Source organism: Mauremys mutica, chromosome 7 (genome assembly GCF_020497125.1).
Source record: "Mauremys mutica isolate MM-2020 ecotype Southern chromosome 7, ASM2049712v1, whole genome shotgun sequence".
Lineage (NCBI taxonomy): Eukaryota > Metazoa > Chordata > Testudines > Geoemydidae > Mauremys > Mauremys mutica.
Window position 1 is genome coordinate 1,563,837 of NC_059078.1, and position 22,415 is coordinate 1,586,251.

General features: G+C 54.5%; 2 protein-coding genes across 3 annotated transcripts in view; both read right to left on the reverse strand.

Annotated features, from left to right (window-relative positions):
* Positions 1-264: 264 nt before the first annotated feature.
* WDR6 (WD repeat domain 6) lies at positions 265-7,967 on the reverse strand. Its single transcript, XM_045025652.1, has 6 exons — positions 7,839-7,967; positions 4,433-6,905; positions 3,894-3,974; positions 3,396-3,512; positions 2,727-2,845; positions 265-2,586 (listed from the first exon to the last, which is right to left on the reverse strand). The coding sequence occupies exons 1-6, from the start codon at positions 7,906-7,908 to the stop codon at positions 2,060-2,062; spliced, it is 3,387 nt and encodes a 1,128-aa protein (XP_044881587.1). The 5' UTR covers positions 7,909-7,967; the 3' UTR covers positions 265-2,059.
* A 544-nt stretch (positions 7,968-8,511) lies between these two features.
* P4HTM (prolyl 4-hydroxylase, transmembrane) overlaps positions 8,512-22,415 on the reverse strand; it is a 28,286-nt gene continuing 14,382 nt past the window's right edge. Inside the window, exons 3-10 of one of the 2 annotated variants that reach the window (XR_006581087.1) lie at positions 21,505-21,695; positions 20,242-20,338; positions 16,897-17,059; positions 14,027-14,212; positions 13,393-13,483; positions 12,686-12,809; positions 11,168-11,470; positions 8,512-8,774 (exon numbers count right to left, since the gene is read on the reverse strand). Coding sequence is in view for 1 of the 2 variants with exons in the window: in XM_045024313.1 (XP_044880248.1) it covers positions 11,253-11,470; positions 12,686-12,809; positions 13,393-13,483; positions 14,027-14,212; positions 16,897-17,059; positions 20,242-20,338; positions 21,505-21,695 (1,070 nt within the window). In the remaining variant the exon portion in view is untranslated. Of the gene's footprint in view, positions 11,471-12,685; positions 12,810-13,392; positions 13,484-14,026; positions 14,213-16,896; positions 17,060-20,241; positions 20,339-21,504; positions 21,696-22,415 lie in introns of both variants that reach the window. The other variant, XM_045024313.1, reaches the window with a different exon arrangement.

Sequence of the window (22,415 nt, forward strand, 5' to 3'; positions counted from 1 at the left end):
GGCCCCCGCCCCCAGCTCTGCCGCGCCCCGATCCGGGACCCCCCGCCCCCAGCTCTGCCGCGCCCCGATCCGGGACCCCCCGCCCCCAGCTCTGCCGCGCCCCGATCCGGGACCCCCCGCCCCCAGCTCTGCCGCGCCCCGATCCGGGACCCCCCGCCCCCAGCTCTGCCGTGCCCCGATCCGGACCCCCCCGCCAGCTCTGCCGTACCCCGATCCGGGACCCCCCCCCAGCTCTGCCGTACCCCGATCCGGGACCCTCACCCCCAGCTCTGCCTCAGGCCCGTCCCCCACTGCTCTGTCCAGACCCGTCAGCCAACACAGCCTGGCGGGCTCAGCAGTGAAGTAAGGCCCCGCAAGCGAGCTGGCAGGAGCGGTGACCCTGTGCTCTACGCGGCAGTGTGGCACTGGCTGCACCGCTGCTACCAAGCCCCGACAGTACCAGCCGAAGAGAAGCAGAGCCTGAAGCTTTCCCGCCCCAAGGACCACGAGACTCTCCCAGTCAAACACTAGCCCCTGCAGCCCCCAGGGCGGCGCCCTTGCACCGAGTCACCACCGTACCTGTCCTGGCCAGCCTGTCCCCGGCACCATCTTCCCCGTTTCTCCCAGGCACCTGGCTCCTCCCGAAGGATGGGGTCACTTCCATCTTCGTGGTGCAGCCTGGCCAGCTGGTGACTCCCGCTGTGGGCAGTGCTGATCCTCAGCCAACTGCACTGGTCACGGAAAACAGCGTGCCTGTTGCCTGCAGCCCCCGTGCCTGCCTAGGCTCCTCCAGGGGCTGCCCTTTGCTTTGCTCTCCGGAAGAGCCACCTCTGGAAGGTCACTTGGGTTCTGCCCTGTCTCCCTGGATGGTCCATGTCAGGCTGGTGTGCTGCGAGGGCGCAGAGCAGTGCACGCGCCACCTCCCCCTGAGGTGCAGTGTCCGTCGTTCTGTGCTCCTCACTTCTCCTGCAACTCACCCTACTTGACAGCCAGAGCAGCAGCTCCCCTGAGCAACTGGCCCAAGGGCTACGGAGCTGTCAGTGCACAACAGCTGGGCTGCACAAAGGGGCCTGGCACAGCCTCTGCAAACTGCAAGCCACAGCGATGAAATATGCATGTGGCGCTTGGAGAGCACGTAACCCCAGCCAGCCCAGGCTGCAGGGCACTGAATTACTGAGCCCGAGCTGGAGAGTCAGCAGCGCAAAGCATCTCTTAGCGCATCGCACCCTGGCCCCAAGCCCCCAGGGCACATGGCAAAGTGCAGGCCTCACCCACTGGAGGAGCCTGAGGATGGGGAACAAAACTGCTCATGGCAGTGGCACTCGGGATCTGCTGGGCCCTGCGCCCCGTTAGCGTGTTCCCCAGCAGCTGCCATCTCAGCTTGGGGCTAGGACATCTCCTTCGTCCAGGTGGCGCTGTCAGACCCTGACCCACAGCGGTGGGACCCCTCCAAGGACTCTGCAGTCAGGACATGCTGTCGGGCGCAGCCCCCCAACGTCCATCCTGGAGCTGAGCAGCCAGCCAGCACACAGCATGCCGAGTGTGTACGCAGCAGGGGAAGAGTGCAGGGGTGGGTGTCAGAACGCCTGGGTTCTGTTCTCTGCTCCATGGGACCCTGCTCGTCACTCCCACACCATGACTCAGTTTTGCCATGTGGCAGACAGGGATCAAGCTGCCTTGCACCAGCTCCCAAGAGATATGAGGCTTCATCAGCATGTCAAGGGCTTGCAGACCCCTGGGGTACGGGGCTCTGGAACAGCCAAGTGTTATTAAGGTCACGGGGGGGCCTGGGCAAGACCCCACTGGGTTCCCAGGCTGCTCTGCCCAGAGGGAACTGCCAGCGTTTGAGATGCATCCTCGGCTGACGTGCCAGCTCCCCGGGGACTAGGACCAGGGTGAAGTGGCAGGATGGGGTGCCAGCTGGAGAGAGGGTTTAGAGGCCTGGTCGCCCTCTCCTAGCTGGTGACAATGGAAGCAGAGGGTATGGAGGCTCTGCGGTTCCCATGGCAACAGGCAGGCAGCCTTCCCCCCCCCCCCCACCCCCAAATAAGGCAGCTCAGGCCTTGCCATGTGCTCCCCTTTATTCCAAAGCCCCGCAGGAAGGGAGCTGCTGGGGATCTGCCCTGGCCATGCACCAGACAATCTCCAGGCCCTGCCCGCAGAGCACACAGCCATAGCCCCGCTCCTCGCTTCCCCAGCAATCCAGCTCAGCCACATCCGCCACGTGGCAGAACCTGCTGCCCAGGAAGACGAGGCTCTCCTTGCCCCGACGCCAAAGCGTCAAGCGCTGGTCCACAGAGGCAGAGACCAGCAGGTCCGGCCGCAAGACCCTGAGTCCTGTCACATGGGCCGCGTGGGCACATGGCCTTGAGAACGCCTCCAGCAGGAGAATGCGAGCCCCGGCACTGGCTCCAGGGGGCACTACGTCCCAAGGAAGGGAGGGGGGTGGCTCACTCAGGGCTGTATCCACAGCAACGAGACAGATGTGGATGGAGCCGTCATCACTGCCACTGGCCACCAGGTACCGTCCTGCCGCTGTCTGCCGAACGTGGAGGCTATTCACGCCACAGCTGTGAGCCTGGACAGTCAGGGCCGGGGCCCCCAGAGCTGAGAAAAGAAGAGCTCAATGACAACCAAGGGCACGCAGCAACAGTCACCTCTGCTGCAAAGGAAAGTGGCTGCTGCCATGGCTGCCGGGAGGTGACCCGGGAGGCAGCCCCAGGCACCGAAAGCTGGGAAACACCTACCGAGGGGCTGCAGCTCTCCACTCGCCTGCTCCCGGGCGGCTGCAGCATGCTCAATGGTGGCAGTTATATCCCAGAATGCAATACTCCCATCAGTGGCCCCGCTGCACAGGAAGTGTCTCCTGGGAAACCAAACACATTGGGGGAGGTTCCTGGCTGAACTAAGTGTAGATTGTTCAGTGCACAAACCAGCTGCCCTAGGTGGGACCCAACGGGGAGTCGGCAGCGATTCCAGCCCCTGCAGTGAGCAAACCTTTGGATCTCGGCTCCTCCGTTCTCCAGCGTTTAATCCGACCACAGAGCCGTAGCACCCTGAGCCGCCACAGCGAGGCTGAAGCCTGCAGCTGTCCTGGCCCTGGAGTGCTGGTGAGGGTAGGTTTGCCAGGCCACAGAAATCCGCACACAAAGCATCCCTAGATCCCTGCAGGACGGAGACTATGGGACCACGCTGGCTCCTACCCATGCAAGCTCCGCTGGGATTAATGCCCTAGTTCAGATGGGAGGATTGGCGGTCAAGACCCAGGGCAAAGCTATCCTGAGGGTGAGGGGTGCTGGCCAGAGGGGGCATGAGCCTCCCTGTACCCCTCCCCTTCGTCTGCCCTCCTCCAATCACAGCTGAAAGCGTCTCTCCCCATCTAGCTGCAGGGAGGCCCGATGCGGCACAGTGCTCACCTCCTGTCTCCCGCTACCCTCTGCGTAAATGTCTCCACTTTCAGGACGCAGCGCTGGTGGTGAAAGGAATCGGCCACAAGCAGCAGCTTCTGGGCAGACTCTAGCATCAGGAAGATCCTGCAGTAGCAGCAAGGGGAAGACAGTCAGGGCAAGGGAGCGGGGGGTGGGGGATACAGATTTCACTGCAGCTCTGCTCAGGTGCCTGCTTTCCTGCCCCTGTGGCTAGATTCAGGGTATGTTCTCCCAACCCTGAGAGGACAGGAGCAGCTGGGGAAGGGGGAGCGCTTTCCAGCCCCTGCCTCACAGACTGCACACAGGTGGAGTTAGGAAGGCCAGGGGAGCAGCTGCTTTCATCGAGGCCACTCTGCTGCGTCTCTTCCTCCAGGCCTTCACACCCCCTCTGGATCATACTGTGTCTCCTTCCCCTGGCAAGTTGGAACAGGCCAGGCCATTGGGGGAAAGCGGGTTTCTGGGATCAGAGCCAAGCCGCCTCCTTACCGGACAGATCCATCACTGCAAGCGGCAGCCAGGAATAGGCAGGGAGCATCGGTACCAGCCACAACTGCAATGGACATGTACCTGGAGCAAACACAGCAACCAGTCAGCCCATTGGCCAGTCTCCACAGGACAGGCAGATGGCCAACAGTCCCACGGCACGACTACAACCCCCAGCACAACACGCTGCACAGCTCCGGCCTCTCAGAGGAGACAACAGGAGGGACTGAGTCCACACCCTAGTCCCTGCCTCCACACTGGGGGCGGCAGAGCCCTGCCCTGATTGCCAGGCTGGTGGGCTCTGCCAATCTCCAGGTCGACTGGAGGCATGAGGGACACTTGGTGAGCTCTCCAGGACAGGAGGCAAAGTCCCATTCCAGCTGGGCCCTCAGCTATGTGACTGGGGAGAAGAGAGCTCTGGCCCAGACTGAAGGGCTGAGGACTGCAGGTCTCAGGCTCGCCCTCCAGGGCCATGACAGGAACTAGGTCCCCATCTGGCCCAGCCCATATCCCTGTTTCCCTGGGGAAGGCCGGGGTGTTACCTGGTTTCCGGGTCCATCTTGATGACTCTGTGCTTGTTCCTCATACGATCCCAGTGCTCGTCCAGCTGGTGGGAGGCCACGTGGATGACTTGGCAGGTCATGCCACTCCTGGCATCATGGTCACAGCTGAGCAGGAGCCTGTAGCACTCTATCTGAGCCCTGCCCCCGGCAGAGAACAGGACAGCAGACCAGTCAGATGTCTCCTCCTGCCAACTGCCACTGGCCACGGCCAGAGCTCTCACGCTTGAGATGTGGTCGCCGATGGCTGCGAGTGGAGCCAATGAATGGGACGACTCACTGACAGCAATCACATTAGAAGTCATGTCCTCACTGCTGGTCACAAGGATATCCACCAGCCAGCACCCGCGGGTCCTTACTGTGCCCACGTGCCGCACGCATGTCAACTCCCGCCCATGCAGAGGCTCCCTCAGCACATGCTGCCTGCTGGGCCCGCACCTGCTCTGATAGACCAAGACGTCCCCAGACTTGATGTAAGCAAAGACCTCAGAAGCAAGCCCACGGCCATAACTCCATGAGCGGTGACCCCCTCCACATGGCACACAGTGCAGCTTCTCGCTGGTCCGGGTACTCCACAGCACAAAGTGGCTGGCTTGGAAGCCCAGCACCAGCAGGTTCCCATCAGGGGTGAAGTGCAGCTGTTCGATCCACTCCAGCCCTTTGCATGGCTTCTGCTTCCTGAGCACCTGCAGCTGCTGGTCCTGCACTCGCAGCTGGCGGTAGCAGCCGTCCCTGCCCGTGCTATAAATAAAGCCATCATGGCAGGTCACTGAGGTCACACCCAGCTTCCCATGAAGCCCAAACAGCAGGGAAATGGGACCTTGCATGGGGCGGTTTCCTTCCCCCTGGAAAGAAATCAAACCTGGCTTGTCACCTGAGTCTTTACAGACCAAACCATGACCCACAGGGTCATCAGCAACATCCCCTTGTCCTGCCTTTAGCATCTGTTCTGTGCCAGATCCCAGAGCTGTGCTGCAGGGAAACAGCAGCAGGGAGCCCCTGCGGTCACCACAGACCAGAAGCCCCTCCTGGGGCAAGAAGGCAATGCTTGTATGCCACCTGTGCCTGCAGACTGGCAAAAGATAGCAACATTTCTCCACCACTGAAGCCACTCGTCCGGAGGAGCAGCAGGAGACCTCCAGCCAGAGCAGAACACCCCCTGGGCCAGAGGCAAAGAGCACACGCCTGCTAGGATCCCCACCTGGGCACACGGCCCAGCTCAGGCTGTGGACCTTCCCCCCATACAGCCTCTTCTCCTCACTTTCTGTGGGGCAGCAGAGGGGGAAGACTTTGACATGCCCTGTCAGATTGCCCACGGCACACAGCACGATGCCATTGGCTAGCTGCACAACTTCCAGGAGACTGTAGGAATGATAGTTTGCATCCTCCATGACCAAAGCCCAGCATTTAGAGGCCAAGTTGTAGCTGTAGATGGCCCCCGCATCAGTCATCACTAGGAGCTGGCTTGCGTCCACCAGCTTTACGGCTTTGGGGGATCCATTCCTATGGGGCGGGCTGAAGTTTAGCTGCACAAGGCCATTCCCACTGGGTTCAGGTCCTCTAATGTGCCAGAGTCTAACTCCAGTGTCAGCCCCACCTGTGGCCACCCAGCCCCGTGCCTCGTGGACAGCCACTGCCCTGACACTGCACCCTTTGTGCCCTCTAAAGCTCTGAACAACCTCTCCGTTGTAGTTCCACACAATGCAGGCAGAGTCCTCCCCGATGCTGATGAGATAGTCACTCAGCAGTCTGACAGACCACACCCTCGACTGGTGGCCATAACACACCAGGAGGCAGCGCACCGGATCACGAGGCGCTTGCAGGTCCCCAACATCCCACACCCTAATGCTCCGGTCATCCGAGGCTGAGGCCAATATGCCTTTGCTCTTCAAATAGCAGATGCTAAAGATGACTCCGTCGTGTCCACTGACCCTCCTCTGGGGTTTTATCCTCGCTGCTTCATCGCTCCCGTCAGCCACGCGCCAGACCACAAGCTGGTTAAAGACTGTACCAGCCACTACCACCAGCTCATCCCAGCTGTCTCCAACCAGATAAGCAGAGTAGAGGATGCACTTCTCCTCGCAGTGCAACTCCCGCAGGGTCCTGTGACTGGCATAGTCATAGAGTGCCACAGAGTTATGGCCAAGGGCCAACCCAACGTAAGTGAGGGTCCCTTTGCTGCCTGCCAGCCACTGCAGATCCCATATCCAGTCATGCAGCTCACAGAGCTGGCAGAGTTCAATCAGACTCACTTCCTTCCCTCGCACACACAGCTCCAGGACAATGAGACCTTTGCCCCCAAAGACAGCCAGAGTCCTCTGCTCGGCTTCTGGGGAGGGACTCCTCCGCTCCTTGATCCCGTGGATGCGATGGTTCTGAAGCACACTCTGCCAATGGCTCCCCGCCTCTCTGCCGTCAGCATCCAGGCTGTACACAACCACGTTGGGTCCTTCACCTAACAGGCAGTAAGCAATCGGCGTTAAGCCAGAGCCCTTCCCAGCAGTGCCCTCCCTGGGCCAGTGCAGCACCTGCCACCACACCGGGTGCCCCGTCCCACCACAGCAGCACTTGGTGCCACAGCGAAGGCTGCACCGGAGCTTTCCCTTGTTTGTGGGAGGCCTTCTCCTGTCTGCACTCACGCGACGGGGGGTCCCGCAGGCAGCAGCCAGCCGGGGTAGGGGACGCCTGGCACGGAGGAGGGGCCGCAGGGCTGAACCTTCCCAGGAAGGGCCCGTGGATGAGCCGCCCCCAGCGGCAGGCGAACGCTGACCAGCCCAACCGGCTCCATGGTCGCCCGGACAGGACCGAACCACGCAGACCCACCCATAGCCGCCCCACTGGGATACGCAGGCCTGTCTCTCCCCCTCCTGCCCCCTCAGGGTCTCCTGCCCCCCTTTCCTGGCTCACCCCCCCTTTTCCCAGGCTCACCCTCCCCCCCTCAGGGTACCAGCCCCCCTGCTCACATCCTCCTCTGCCCCCCCTTTCCTAGCTCACCCCCCCTCAGGGTACCAGCCCCCCTCTCCCAGCTCACCCTCCCCCCCTCGGGGTACCAGCCCCCCTGCTCACATCCTCCCCTGCCCCCCCTCTCCCGGCTCACCTTCCCCCCCCTCGGGGTACCAGCCCCCCTGCTCACATCCTCCCCTGCCCCCCCTCTCCCGGCTCACCCTCCCTCAGGGTACCAGCCCCCCCCCCCTCCTGGCTCACTCCACCCCGCCGGGTACCCGCCCCCCAGCCCACTCCGTCCCCGGCCCCCCCTCTCCCGGCTCACCCTCCCCCCCTCAGGGTACCAGCCCCCCTGCTCACATCCTCCCCTGCCCCCCCTCTCCCGGCTCACCCTCCCCCCCTCGGGGTACCAGCCCCCCTGCTCCCCCCCCGCGCCCGGACCCACCTGCCACCAGCCGGGCTCCCCCCACGAACCGCAGGGCCGTGACGGGCGCGCGCAGCAGCCGCGAGTCCATGGCCCCGCACGGCCCCTGACTCCGCCCCCGGGCTCGCGCGAGCCCTCGGCCGGCCGGACACAGGCACCGGAAGCGGGAATCAATTCACCTCACACGCCTCGGCCCCGCCCACACTCCACCCACCAATCGAGAGGCTCCTTACTGCCCCGTGCGCCGCTCCGCGTCCCGGTTCTCTAACGCTGCGCCCCATTGGCCGGCGGTCGCTAGGGCTGTTGCGTGCCCTGTTGCCAGCGTCCACTGCTCACGTGGCCGGCCCGCCTGCACCCCTGGGAGCTCTGTGCAGCGCCGAGCACCCTGGGCCCCAGGCCGGCGTCCTAGGCACCTGCGGCATTTCTAGTGGCCTCTCCTCCAATAACTTGGTCGCCTCTTCAGAAGACAACCTGACATAAGGTCCTGCCCCCACAGCGTTTACCCAGGCTGGTTTGTAACATTACAGTGCAGCATCACAACCTGCCACCCCCGCATGCTGGGATGACACAAACAGTTGCCAGGGGGTCCCGAATCCTAAAGCTGCTGCTAAGGGTGGGAGTTTGCAGAAAACGGCAGTCCTGCCCCAAGCACAGTCAGCACCTGGAAACACTAACATTACTAACGCCAGAGTCAAAGAGTTTTCAAAACTTTATTTTCAGGACAGATAGCCTGGCTTCTTTGCACATGGATACAATAAATTAAATAAATATTAAATAAGGGATGAAAAACTTATTGGGTGCACATGAGGATATGGAAAACACAGAAAACCAAGGGCAGACAATGGTCAGTCACTTGCACATGCAACTGACAGTGCCAAGTCACTCCAAAGAGCTAAGAGCAGCAAAAAGATTGATTGCAGGCTTGGACTTGGCCGATCCAATAGAAAGTCATGCCTTCTGGAGAATAAATAAAATGACATCACATCACCCTATGAAGAAAGCATCTGAGCTACAACATCTTAAAAAAATAATGTACAAAATCCTCCGTTCTTAGATTAGTCTCTGCTGGTAAAGTGGAACGAACACAGGAAGGGGCAGCAACACTCGCAAAGCACACACCAAACCCCAGAATCCCAGTCAAGTACATACAGCTAGAAAGGGTTCCAACGGGTCAGATTCAAGCTGCATTGAACATGACTGGTCATTGGAGTCTGTTTATATTCCTGCTACCGAACAACTAGGGTTACTCTCTTCCAGAAGACCCTTCACAATACACTCCTGCTAACCTGCTCACTAAGTGGCAGCAGGGTTCCAGTGTCCACCTGGAAAAAAGCGAAATGCGATAAACACACTGTTAACCCCTTGCAGTGCCTTGGTAGGAGATCCCCTACTGCAGGTTTGTTTCTGGATGCACATTCCTATGAGACACAGAATGTTGATCGGGTCCTCTTGGTCTCCTTGTCTGGGAGGGTTGCATGGTGGCAACATGCATTACTAGCTTAGTGCATCTCCTATTTCGGCTTGAGTAGCAGTACAGTAACACAGGAATAACTACTAGCAACATACCCAGTTCCCTAGGGCTGGGGCTACAGGACAACCCCCATTCTTTGGGGCAAATGTTCTGTTGAACATTTCAAACTGCTCCCAAAACCCAGAGAGAGCAATAAAAGGGAATTAGATTTCCTAGCAACACTTCACCGTGCCCACCTTCTGTCATGGCTAATCCCCTTGCTTGGCAGGGTAACTTGCAGCAGGACTGTGGTCAGACTTCCCTGATGCAGTAAGTTTTCTCTCACTAGAGTGGCATGTAACCTAATACTATTACACTGGGATAGAGCTGTGATCATCAGTGCATCCACCTGGCCTTAGGGCTAAACATCAGGCACTAAAGTAGCACACTGAGCCCTCTCCTCAGTTCAGCAGCTTTAAAACAAACAAATAAATAAATGAATAAATAAATAAATAAAGCCAAACCAACCAACCCAGCTCCCACCTCAGCCACAACTCCAGCCACTTCCTCAGCATATGGCTGCACATCCAACAGGCTCACGCAGCCCTAAGGGCTGCATGGACCTTCGCTTGACTTTCCGGATGTACTAGCCGTGAAGAAATCCCATCTCCAGTCATGCATTCAGCCCATGCCCTGTGCTGTGGCAAGGCAGGGATCTGTTCCACTCCTCACTACATTTCAAATTCTTTCCTTCCCACAGAAAGAGACCACTGACTGAAATCTAAAGCAGAAAATGCTTCAAGCTAAGGTGAGCCGGGAGTGACCAACTCCTCAGCACGTGAGGATCAGATGATGATACACAGAGACCTCTTCTGTTCAGTTGTCCGGAGAGAGGCACTGGGAGTCACTCCCCCAATGCGCTTCCAATTTGCTACAGAGACATTGGTATATATACGTAGCTCCGTGACTGGGGGGAAAGAATCACTTGGCAGAAGGAACCTTCAGGAAACAAACACCTAACAAGGCAGCCACACAAATCACGAAGTTAGAGTGAACTCTCCCCCCACACACACACTTCATCAGCTCTGCTGCTATTGCACATAAAAGCTTCCCTTCTCCCTGATAGTCAACACAACATAAAAGCATTTCAGAACCACATCAATCCCTGAGAAGGATTCACCATTAGCATTATACTCCAAGATCTCCACAGGCACACAGCCGCACCTGAAACACTTCCCTTCCTACTAATACGGGAGGACTGACACCCCTCTGCCCCGAGCAGTCTCACATCATGGGGCTGGAACTTAGGGAAGTGACTTAATGCAGAAGCTCAGTGACCCCACTTCCCATGTTCCCTCCTGGATTATACAGCCTCCATACCAGAGGGCTCTGGCTTAGCTGACAGTGCTGCCAATTACTGGTCAAGAGAGCCAAGCTGATGCTCTGGAGGGAGGAGGGAATAGCAGCAGGACACTCTAGGGACCGAAACTGGCAGGTGCCAAGGAAACCCCTGGGAGGCAGCTAAAGAGAGACTGAATCCATTTCAATGGGGAAAAAAAAAATCGAGACCCAGGATGAAGAGAGGTTGAAACTCTGCAGAACCACTGGCAGCGCCTTTCCCCTGAAGAAGGCCCTGCCTGGAGAGGCAAGAAGCCTCAGCTGGGCAGGGCTCTCGGATACTTGTACCTCCCACACGAAAAAACAAACTTGAAATAAAAATACATGTTGTCAAAATCTTCCTCAACCTCGGTCTCATTAGCATGAGGCCTGCTTCCCAACGGGCTCGTTACTGTAGTGCTTTCCCCCGTCTGACCAACAGAGATGCGGGCTCCAGCAGAGCCTGGACCACTGCAGGGATGTGTGTGGGGAGGCGGGAAGGGCAGAATACCAAAGGACTTACATCAATATAAACTAAACTGGCAAGTGCAAAAAGGGTCCCACAGTGTTACTGAAGAGGCACCTCCAGGCCCAGCTGTGCTGGGACACTACAATTCCACATGCACGTTGCTGTAGGATTTATCTACAGTCCATTCGTTCTGGGCCTCATCCCCCTCTTTGGCATAGCGAGCCATCTCCTGCTGGAACTGGAGCTGGCGCCTCTTATTGGGATCAACATTGATCCAGTTGTTGGCAATCCATTTGGTTCCTCGAGTGACGAGGCAGCCTCCATGCAGGGAATATTCATCCAGGTCGCCAACCCAGCCTGCAGAAGGAAAACAAACCACAATTGTCACTGCACTCTACTGTACCTCACAACCCTGCAGTGTCTCCCTAGGGCGGTAGAGTGCAGACAGGCATGTGGCGGAGGACTAACTTCTGGCCTGCACGTATAATTCTCCTGTTGACAAGTACAACAATCCAGCCCAAAAGGAGATGTCAGACCACGTCAGCTACTACGATTTTAGGACAGTGACTTGGTTTAAGGGAGAACCCCAGGGATTAGCTTTGCCATAGCTAGCTAACTAATCACCACCTATGGACTGAACGCTGGTGGATATGAAGAACAGTTTTCAAAGCAGGACAGAAATGATAGATGCTGCCAGTAGAAGGCTTTGAAAGGCAAAATCCCAGGGCTACTGGAAGGTAAAATCTGTCTTTTAAAATAATTAATCGTATAGTGTAAAAGAAACAACTGACTTTACAGCAGCTATAGCTGATCCCCAGCACTTTCCAACAGCACCACCGATTCTCTCTGCCCTACTCTGCATCAGACCCACATCAGCAGCTATTCTTTGCGTTCTGTTTGTTTGCTATTGAACAGAGCAACTGGGATCTCAATGACAGCACACCGAGGCGCTCTAGTCTTGTGCAGTGGCTGGAGCCCAGACCTGTCCTTCAGTCTCTCCATGGCAGTGATGCCTCACTGCCCTTCAGTGATGCCCTTCCCATGGCAGTGATGCTGGGATTTCCTGTACGTGAAACCACAGGCTGCTCACAAGGCAGCTGGAATCCCCTTTCCTTTCTGCACCACCATCTCAAAATCTAATGTAGCATGTCTCAAATGTGGCCACCAGGGGGTTTTCTTGCAGCCACAGCCTCCTGGGCTGTGATTGAGGGGGGAGGGAGACAAAGTAGCAGCCCCTCCCTGCTGTTCCTGGATGCAGCTGGGGCCACCGGCAGTGGTTGGGCCCTGCTCCCCCTGTGGAGAATCTGGGGCACAATGTTGGAGACCAGGCAGCGGGTGAGTTTTCCAAAGAAGTTAGGAACCATTGATCTTCTGGCTGTGAACACAGGAAGCTTTAGCCCAGCTACCACCAAGGAGAATTCAGCAGTGCTCATCCGTTCCTGGCTGCTGCTCCTTGGCCGTCCTTTCAGCATTCATGTGAAGAAATGCCCCGACCCACACCACAGACAGTGAGGCCCAAAGACAGGCTGGTCTCCCCCCCTCCCACAGGCGCCGTGCTGAGTGGGACAGTACCTTCCCCATCTGACAGGTAGTTGTACCAGAAGACAGCAGTGCCCTGCTGTGGCGTCACTCGCAGGTTGCCCTTATCACAATTTTTCCGTGTGTCTCGTAGATCAACATCATTCTGAATCAGAGACTGAGAAAAAGACATGAGACTAAACATTACCCTGCAAACAGGACTGGGATGAGGAGCCTCTGCCCCCCTCCATCGGATCCCTCCATTAAAACAGCTCTACATTTGCATTAGGCAGAACAGGAGGCTCCCCTCACATTTGCAGCAGCCAATTTAGGGAGTCCAGAAGTCAGTGAGCTGCCTGCCCTCCTCACCCTGCCCCAGGTGCTCTGCTATCCTTCTGGCCATCTCAATAGTCTCCTGTTCCCTTCGTGCACCAGCTGGAGTGACAGCAAAGTGCTTTCATCCTCCTGTGAGGAAATCTGCCAAGAGGCAAGCAGCAAAGCAGAACCTGTGCTGGGCACTGGCTCACTCTCCCCAGGAGGCTCTCCAGTGTCCCCGTTAGTCACAGCCCTGTACTAGTCTCTTCCCTCTGGGCTTTGTCACATTCATTATCACTTGGTTTAAAACATTCTCCTGTTCCCTACTTAGAGAGACTAGCATGTGTAAACCCAAGCCCCAAATCCACCTTCCCCCAATCACATCCCACAAACTCAGGGGCCAGCAAGAACACAGACGGGGGCAGGTGGGGGCGAGGCTCCTTTACCATCTCTTCATAGGTTCTGTTATCAGCTATAGGAAAGATGGTCTCTCCTCCCCCCGTCACATTGTTCAGGTAGAACAGCACTGTCACATAGCTGTAAGACAGAGAGCACAGCTGCTTACAGGGTGCAACTGGAATAGTGAAGATACCCACAGGCTCACACAAGCCCTTCCCTAAACTCCGTCCCCACAACCAATGGGCTAGATTTGCTGGCACGTGCATAGGGGCTCAAGCATGTATCGCCTGGCCCAGAGCCTGAATAGAGTGTTCTCCAAGGAGAAGGCTAACAGGGACCATCTCATCTGCTCTCAAGGGTGTGGCTAAAATGCAGGATTATCCCCACTATGGAGCACTGTTCTAGCCTCCAACGGGGATGGGCCAACAGCTTCCTCGAGCCAGTCAGTGCCTCTCCTTGTATTGGCCAGAGGGACCCAAAGGGGTTAACCCTCTCACTCCCATTTCAGTTGAGCAAGGTAGCAAGCAAACCCACAATGTATGTGCAGTGAAGTGATCTGCCTTTAGCCCCACGTCTCACACTGAGATCACTTTAGATAGGTCTCCTTTTAATCTGCTCCCAGACTGAGCCCTGGCACCAAGCTGGCCTGGTGTGAAGCTAACAGCTGAGTGCACGACTCACCGACAGGAGGTCTCAAAGGGAACGCTCTCGTTGGTGATCAGTTTGGTGTGGCTGCAGGCCGTCTCTGGGAACACCGGCCCGCTGTCCACGTGGGCATGGTAGTGCCCTCCCTGGTCATACCGCACAACCTGCAGGGGCTCGCTGTGCTCCACAATCTCAGGAGGCAGACGGGTCAAGCGCATCACCCTGGGAAAGCCGGAAAGCAGGTTGAGGAGAAGCAGAACAAGCCAACTTTCATCTGTAGAGGTTTTTAAGGCCTGGCTTGACAAAGCCCTGGCTGGGATGATTTAGTTGGGGTTGGTCCTGCTTTGAGCAGGGGGTTGGACTAGACACCTCATGAGGTCCCTTCCAACCCTGAGATTCTATGAATCCCACTATGGCCACCAGGAACGTGCACCGTGCTCAACAGACAGGGAGACGCTTCCTGCCTCAAAGAGTCTAGGAGGACGACAGCGGAGAAGAGCTGCAGCAAGTGGGCCCAGTGATAACTAGTCAAAGGCCTTGATAAGACACATTGATGGTTCTCAAGTGTATAAACTATCCCACGGCCTCTCTCCCTGGTCTTATGAGTTGGGGACTTCATGCAGTGTCAGGGTAGAAGAGTCTCCAGGAGGGATCTAAGTGCGGGGAAACTGGTTCCTCCCTTTTGAATCACTCCTGTAGGATCCAGCCTGCCTCACAGCCTCAGTCAGCCCCAGCACCTGGTTTCCCCATGGCATATCATTCTCGGCTGAGATGCACAGAATGTTTTAAACGGTTTAAAATGTTCCCCTTTCCCCTAGTTAGAGAGAACAGCGCGTGTAAACCCAAGCCTCCTCAACCATGAGCAGAAGCCAGGAGCCTGATGTAAAGGGGACATGCCAATGCATGTTCAAAAGCACCCTAGAGGGAGCTCTGCCTGAATGAATCAAACTGCATTAGAACACCACACAGTGTGGCAATCAGCCGGGGCAGAAGGTGATATTTGTCATTTAAATCAATTGGTAGGTCACCTTGTTGCAGTAGCAAAAGGCCTCGTGCCAAGAAGAAAGGTGACCAGATACTCAAAGCTGCTTACAAGACAACTGCAAAACATGTTTCTGCTAAACACTCAGCGAGTTACTCACTGCACAGTCCGCAACAGCACGATGCAGTGGGTGAAACGGACCAGTGACCAACACCTCCCTGCTCTGAGGACCTTGGAGTCCAGAGGACCAGCAGGTACCGGGTGTACTTTTATACCTGAGTTTCTTTGGAAAGACTGTGCACAACACCACACCTAGTGCATACAGAATGAGGGGACCCATCACAGAACTGGACAGCCAGCACAATGGAGCAGAAAAGCCTAGTCAGTGTTAATCAAACTTCCTGGCTAAGCTGCTCTCGCTCAGCAGGGCTGCCACTTGCTGGGAAAGATTCCTTTCTGTACACGTCCCTGGAGACCTCCAGGTGCCATGTCCTCCCCTTCCCCAGGGTCCTGCAAATGGCCCTGTAGAGCTCAGAGATCCATAGCAAAGCAGAGGGACCATGACAGGACTGCATGGAAGGGCAGAAAGACTTAGCTATCAATAGCCTTATCACATTTCTCATCTGTCCTCTGCTTCCTGTTCTGCACTATTCCCAACAGGGAGGACTGAGGTGCATGGGAAGCAAGCACTGAGACCAGACCTTGGAGCTCTAGGATTTCTGTCCCCTTCAAGAACTTCCTACATCTCCGATCATCCCCAAAGCGAGCAGGAACCTCTCAGAAACACTGTAAGAACCCAGACTAGTTACCCTGTTGGGGCTGGGGAAAGGGGACTGCAGTGCTAGGCCTGGATCATGAAATCCGTACCAGGATTATGTGGGCTCTGGCTTCTGAGAATCTCCAAATCCTACAAAGGATTTTAATGGCAGCCTTTGGAACAGAAAGCTTCTGCTTCAGCAGGGACACGCCAACACTGCCCAAATAAGGGTCACGCTGGCATTGCATCAGGAGCCCATGGGCTCCAGCTAACAGGCACAATGCAAACAGCAGCTGCTGCCCCCCTCTGGTCAAGGTGGCATATAAAACACTGGGACCAGTTCTCTTTCTGGGACACACTGAAGAGGAGGGTGGACAAGAGCCACTTTTAGGCCTTGAACCACTTTAGCCACCCACTTGCTAGGCCAGGACTAGCTGTGCATGGCTCAACTAGGCCTCCATGGGCTTGAGAGAATATGATCTGCTGGGAGTTGGAAGTGACTTTCAGCTGCATCTATAGTGAATGAGTGTCCCAGATTAGGGCTTGGCAGGAGGGCTGGGTCTGAGGTCTGTGCAGAGCTGAATCCAATCTCAATGGATGGACAAATGGGGCCACACCGTCACAGCGAGGCCTATCCCTGGATGTACACTCAGAGGATTAAACTGGCTTAGCTCAATTGGAATAAAGCTACACTTGTTAGCTGTCAGTGAGAAGATCCAGGTGAGATGTACGAGTAGTTAAAGTAAATGCACAGTAATTACTGGCAAATCAGCTAACACTGGGAATGGGTAACAATTTCACCCGGTGAATCTTTCCATTAGTTATCCCATGTAACACTGAGTCTTTGTGATTCTCTGAGGCTGCTCCCAGAAGCAAAGAGAGTTGCTGAAAACTTCATTTCTGTCCATAGAACAATGCGTTTGTAGATGAATTTCAAGCTTTAATGGGAATCTCCCTCTTTGGTGTCAGCATTCACTGATCCCGGTCTTCCAACGGCTCTCACTCCATGATGACTGAACAGATCACCACCACTTCATGTTGTCCTGGGACCCGAGGCACAGCTGCTTTGCACTGTGTGTATATCGTCCCCCATGTGTGTGCATCCCACCTTTCCCCCGACACGATGGCAGTGCCTACACAGCATCCTTACCCTGCCAGTGCCTTTACCTTTGCCGTATGGACCTCATGACCTGATGTGCCCCCTCACCCTGGTACAGCCATGTGTGTTGGCTGTTCCGCACCAGATCGCTCATCTTCACTTTCTGGCTCCCCATGTACTTGTGGAAGTCACGAATGTTTAGCTGTTTAAACTCCTCCAAGCTCAACACACCTATGAAAGAGAAGGAAAGCAGGCTGTCTCTTCAGCTTTCTGGTCCAGGTGCACGTTTCCCTGGGAGTGTCCAGCCTTCAGGGAGAGTTAGGCACCGTAGGGTTTTACCCTTCTAAAGCACGCCATTCCAAGGGCCTGCAACTGTGTCTGAGGGCTGCACTGGCAACTCATTGGTAGCCAGAGAGCCGCATCTGATAGGTGTTAGAGAAGATTGCACTTGCTCTTGTCTCTAATATGGAGATGCACCAGTGAAGACAACAGGTCCCAGCATGCAATATTCTGTCTTTATCTGGGCAGAGGCTATGCTGGGAACTCTAGAAATACAACAGCCATGAGATGTAGACTTCTGGAGCTACATTTTGGCTACCCTCATTTTCACTGTGAAGAGCTCTTAAAGAACACAAAGTAATCTACTATAAAGAAATAAACAGCCTCTCCAGATTTACCCTTTGAAATGCCTTAGCTAAAATGCTGCACTGCCCCTTTAAATGGACTTGTTACTTGGATGAATAAATGGACTCTGATTTGAAAACTCTGCAGAAGGACTCTGCCCACATTTCAAACAAGAATTTTATCTGCCAATTTTAAACAGTGAATACAAAACAGTTTATAAGCGGATTGTGAAGCTTTTCTGCATTTATGTAATTCAAAGAGAAATGTGAAAGGCAAATGCAACAGAGTATGTTCTGGTTACTGTGAGAGTGACGATAATCAAGAAATGAGATGTAAAAGGTGGCTTCCATTAAAACACAGACACTTCCTTCCTGACATGCATGCCTGGACTCTCCCCTGTAATGGTGATGCGTGAGTAGCAGAGGGCAGGATTATCTTTTTGCCTTTCCCAGTTTATGGAAGACCCTGACATTTTCGATTTTAAGAAGAATCAGGTTTGGTGTCTAGCCCTGTGTGTCAGACACTGGCAGTGTGGCAACCTCACAGGCCTGCACAGCAACCAGCATGTACCCAGACAGCTCTGCACATCTAACTGTGGATTAGAAATGTTTGCCTCCAAATTGGCTGCCCCTGAACTTCAGAGAACTCACTGTGCTGACGAGAAATTATGGTTCATGGCCAAAGCTGGGCATCGAGCTCCACTGTCCCCTTTCCCAAGAGGGAAGAAGGGGGCTTGTCAGAGGGAAAGTTAGGACAGTTTCCCCAGACGCTGGCACTCTCAGCTGAACTATTAGCTGTCACCATTTCCAGCTGTCTGCGCACATCCCCTGTCCCCCGCTTCCGCCTGCCTCTAAGGACACAGTGCCACATCCAGGGTGTAACCTGGCCTGCCCGTTGGGCTGGTAACAATGGAGGGGAGCAGGACTCGGAAGGGAGGCCCTGCCAGTGGCACAGAGCACAGCCCCGGGAGTAGAACTGAAGCTTCTCATTTATTAAAGTTCAGCATGGTGGAAACACCACACAATTAGCTCATTCGCCCTTTACCCAGCCAAGGACATCATGAGCCAAGAGAGCACTGAGGCAAGCGTGCTGACCGGATATTTAGCCAAATTTCCCATTCACCAAATGCTGCTCCCCTGCTCCAAAGCAGTTCCTCAGGGCTGCCCAGAGAGCCAGGCCACTGGAAGTGAGTGGGCACCGACTGCATGTTTACTTAATTTGATTAGGAAATGGAGACTCACTCAATTGACGGCGCTCTAATTAGAGCAGGAGAGGTTAAACTGCATGCCTGGGACAGCGGGAGCTCTTGGAAGGCCAGAGGAAGGACGGGCGGAACTGGGCTCTTGGAACATATTAAAACTCTGATGGCAAGAGAGAGGGGGAGAAGCACCAAGAGTTGACTGAGGAAACTGCCTTCATGGCCACTGACCCCGACACCCTTTCATCAGGAAGGGGAGCTAGCAGGGCAGCGCTCCAAATCTGGGAGCAGCAGGAAGGAGACAAGACTCGCCCCGAAAAGGTGGGGGTATGGCAGCAGCATCTTACAGCTCTGGTGATTAAAGGGGCTGCAGGTCCCCAAGAACTAACTAAAGAGGAACAAAGCAGAGCTGCACCCAAAGGATTCTCCATTATGCAGTGGCACAAATTAAGGCCGAGCTTACAGGGCCCCGTGTGCGTTACACAAATATAGACACTTGTACACCACCACTCAACTGGGGCTGAATCATGTGCCTGAAATAGTGCAATCCTGGCCCCCCCCACACGTTAACAGCCAATAGGCTATGTATACACTTACAACGCTGCAGCACTTCAGTGTAGACACTCACTACAGCAACAGGAGGGGTTCTCCTGTCACTGTCCTTAACCCACATCCCTGAGAAGCAGGAGCTAGGTAGAGGGAAGAATTCTTCTGTTGATCTAGTGCTATCTACAATGGGGCTAGGTCAGCTTAACTGTGTTGCTCGGGGGGGTTTCACACTCCTGAATGACACAGAGGGATTGATCTAGCTTTTCAGCGTAGACCAGACCTTAGATATGCAGCGATCTCAAATGCCACCCTCAAAATAATCAGCGTAGATTATTATAATAGACCTACAGTCAAAAAAGGGTGTGAAGCAGTTAGCACCATAAGGCAAATGCTAAGGGGTTGTTAGAGGAGGGGGAAGGGAGTCCGGAGGCTTGGGTTCTCTTCTCAGCCCTACAGGCAGCCTTTTGTGTGGGCCCAGGCAAATCACTTCTCTATTCTAAAGTAGGGTGTGTGTGTGTGTGTGTGAGAGAGAATAAAACCTACCTACTTCACAGGGGGGCTCTGAGGGTTGGTGGGGACTGGCAAAGGGAGAAAGGGGGCTTTGTGCCTGGATTTTGCTTTTTGGTATATATTGGGGTAGGCAACCTATGGCATGTGTGCCGAAGGCGGCACGCAAGCTGATTTTCAGTGGCACTCACACTGCCTGGGTCCTGGCCACCGGTCCGGGGGGCTCCGCATTTTAATTTAATTTTAAATGAAGCTTCTTAAACATTTTAAAAACCTTATTCACTTTACATACAACAATAGTTTAGTTATATAATATAGACTTATAGAAAGAGACCTTCTAAAAACGTTAAATTGTGTTACTGGCACACGAAACCTTAAGTCAGAGTGACTAAATGAAGACCCGGCACACTGCTTCTGAAAGGTTGCCGACCCCTGGTATATATAAAGCAGGCTCACATTACAGCACTGGATCTGGTCACCAGTGCGCTAGAGATAAAAGGGATTCTCAGAGGCTGTATTTCAAAGCCCCTCTCACCATTGCCATCAGGATCTGCCTTGACCGCCGTGTACATCTCCCGGATACTCTGAGGGGTCATCCACCTGCCATTCCCTAGGCGGGTGTGGGTCAGCACCTGAAATTACGAATAAGATCGTCACATCCTGGGCAATGATTCGTTCCTCTGTAGTGCTAATTAAACCCTATGGGCTGGTAGCTCTGAATTCTGAGACAGCTTCTCTGAAGGACATCAGCTAGCAGGAGAAAGGGATACAAATGGAAGCTATTTTGCAACCTTAGCTATAGCAGTGTGACCAGCACCTGCTCTAACATTTCAGTTTATGCCATCATAAAAGCACAGCTGGGAGTAAGCCAGCCAATAGCCAAGCAAAGGCAGCAAGTGTCTTTCTCTCCCTTGGAGGGAGAGTGAACTGAACAGCTACAGAGTTAATGTTTTCATTTGTGCCATTTAAAGACTTTCGAAGGGAGCGGTTCAGAAAGAAATGCTTGCTCTCTGAAGAGGGTCCAGGAAGGAAACGCCTCAGAGAGCTACAGGCAGATTCCAGGCTTTGGAGGAAGAAGGCCTGTCCTGGAGTCACACTATGATCAAGAGCAATACTCAGCAACGACATAGCGCTTTTCAGCTGCATACCTGAAGGCACTTCACAAAGGAGGGTAAAGTGACATTAGCCCCATTCGACATCTGGGGAAATGTGACACACATCCAGGGAAAATGAGTTGCTCAGGGTCACACAGTGAGTCAAGGCACGACTGGGATCCAAGTCGTGACTCCCAATCCTGTGCTGTAACACTATGGCTGCATTCATTCTGAGGCCTTCTCTGCACTTGCTTACCCTAGCGGACTCAGTAGCTTACACACAGATCTATAATTCTAACCAGTGACTCTGCAGTGCCCTGCTCTCCATGGGAAGGCATGGCTAGCTCTGCAGGCTTCACCAAGCAAAGCCCTCCCAGTGCCAACTACAGCCCTGAAGATACGAAACACAGAACTGCACATTCGCTCTTATTTCTGCATAGGAGCCTTTGCCCAGCTGATCACAGCAGACATTTCCTAGCAACCCCACAGCAGGATCACTGCTACTGAACTTATCAATCTGAGAAACGAAGTCTCCCTTCCATGCTGAAGTCCTGTAGAGACCTGACCTCCTCCAATTAAGTGATGAAATGTGCTGGGCTGGGCTCAGCCACGCCTTGGTACAGTTAGCCATACAAAGATGAGCAACTTCACAACAGCCTCTCTTCTTGAGTCCTCATATCAAACCTCTCTAGGTTTCTCTCTACCTCTTTGAGCTGCAGCTGCCCATCCTGGTTGTGGTCCAGCAGGTTGAAGATATCCATTTGGCTGATTTCTATCATTTCCATGGCCTCCTCATAGTCTTCAGTAGGCAGGATCTGGCTTTTCTGCAGCCCTTTCAACTGAGCTAGGTGGATAATCAGCTTACACTCTTCTTCGGTCAGGAAACCTGGAATTTCTGCAGGAAAAAAAGAGAAACACAGAGAGTGTGAATGAAAGACCAAGGAAACTGTTGCAGTGAAATCCCTAACCAATGGCAGACAACAAAGAAAGGAGGAGAAAATTAGAAGCTTCCCAACAGATTTGGGGGAGGAGAAAGTTTAATATTCTTTCCTTCAATGCACCCCACTCATCCCCATGGAACTCGATCCCAAGGGGCAGCACAGAGCACTAACCATTGAGCTGCTAGGGATTCTACTAAATACCTAGTTGCAGGAAATTACTCTAGAGGAAGAGACCCCAGAGCCTTTGTGCTGGCATGTTTGCAGTGCTGTTACGCTTTCTTTGTCCTCATTTGGAGGGGAATTTGGCAGAGAACCAGGCGCTCTTCAGTGGAGCCTGGCTTAGAGAATCCACTGATGTGAAAGGGGAAGGCAGCCTCCAACCTAACTCCCACACCCTCAACTCCAAATTAAGATGACTGATCTCTGAGCACAGATTTATAGCACATGTGAAAAAGAGAGAGTCCATCGACAGGGTCACAAAAATAAGAGGTAGGTGTATTATAGACTTTACAGAATCAAGACACTATCTCATCAAAGCCTCTCTCTCTCTCTCTCTCTCGCACACACACATCCATCATTAGCAACACAAAGCTAGCAGTTTAGAGCCAATAACAAGATTATATACAATTTTCAAAGGAGAAAAGTTCCATCTGTGATGATGTGGCCAGGAGAAT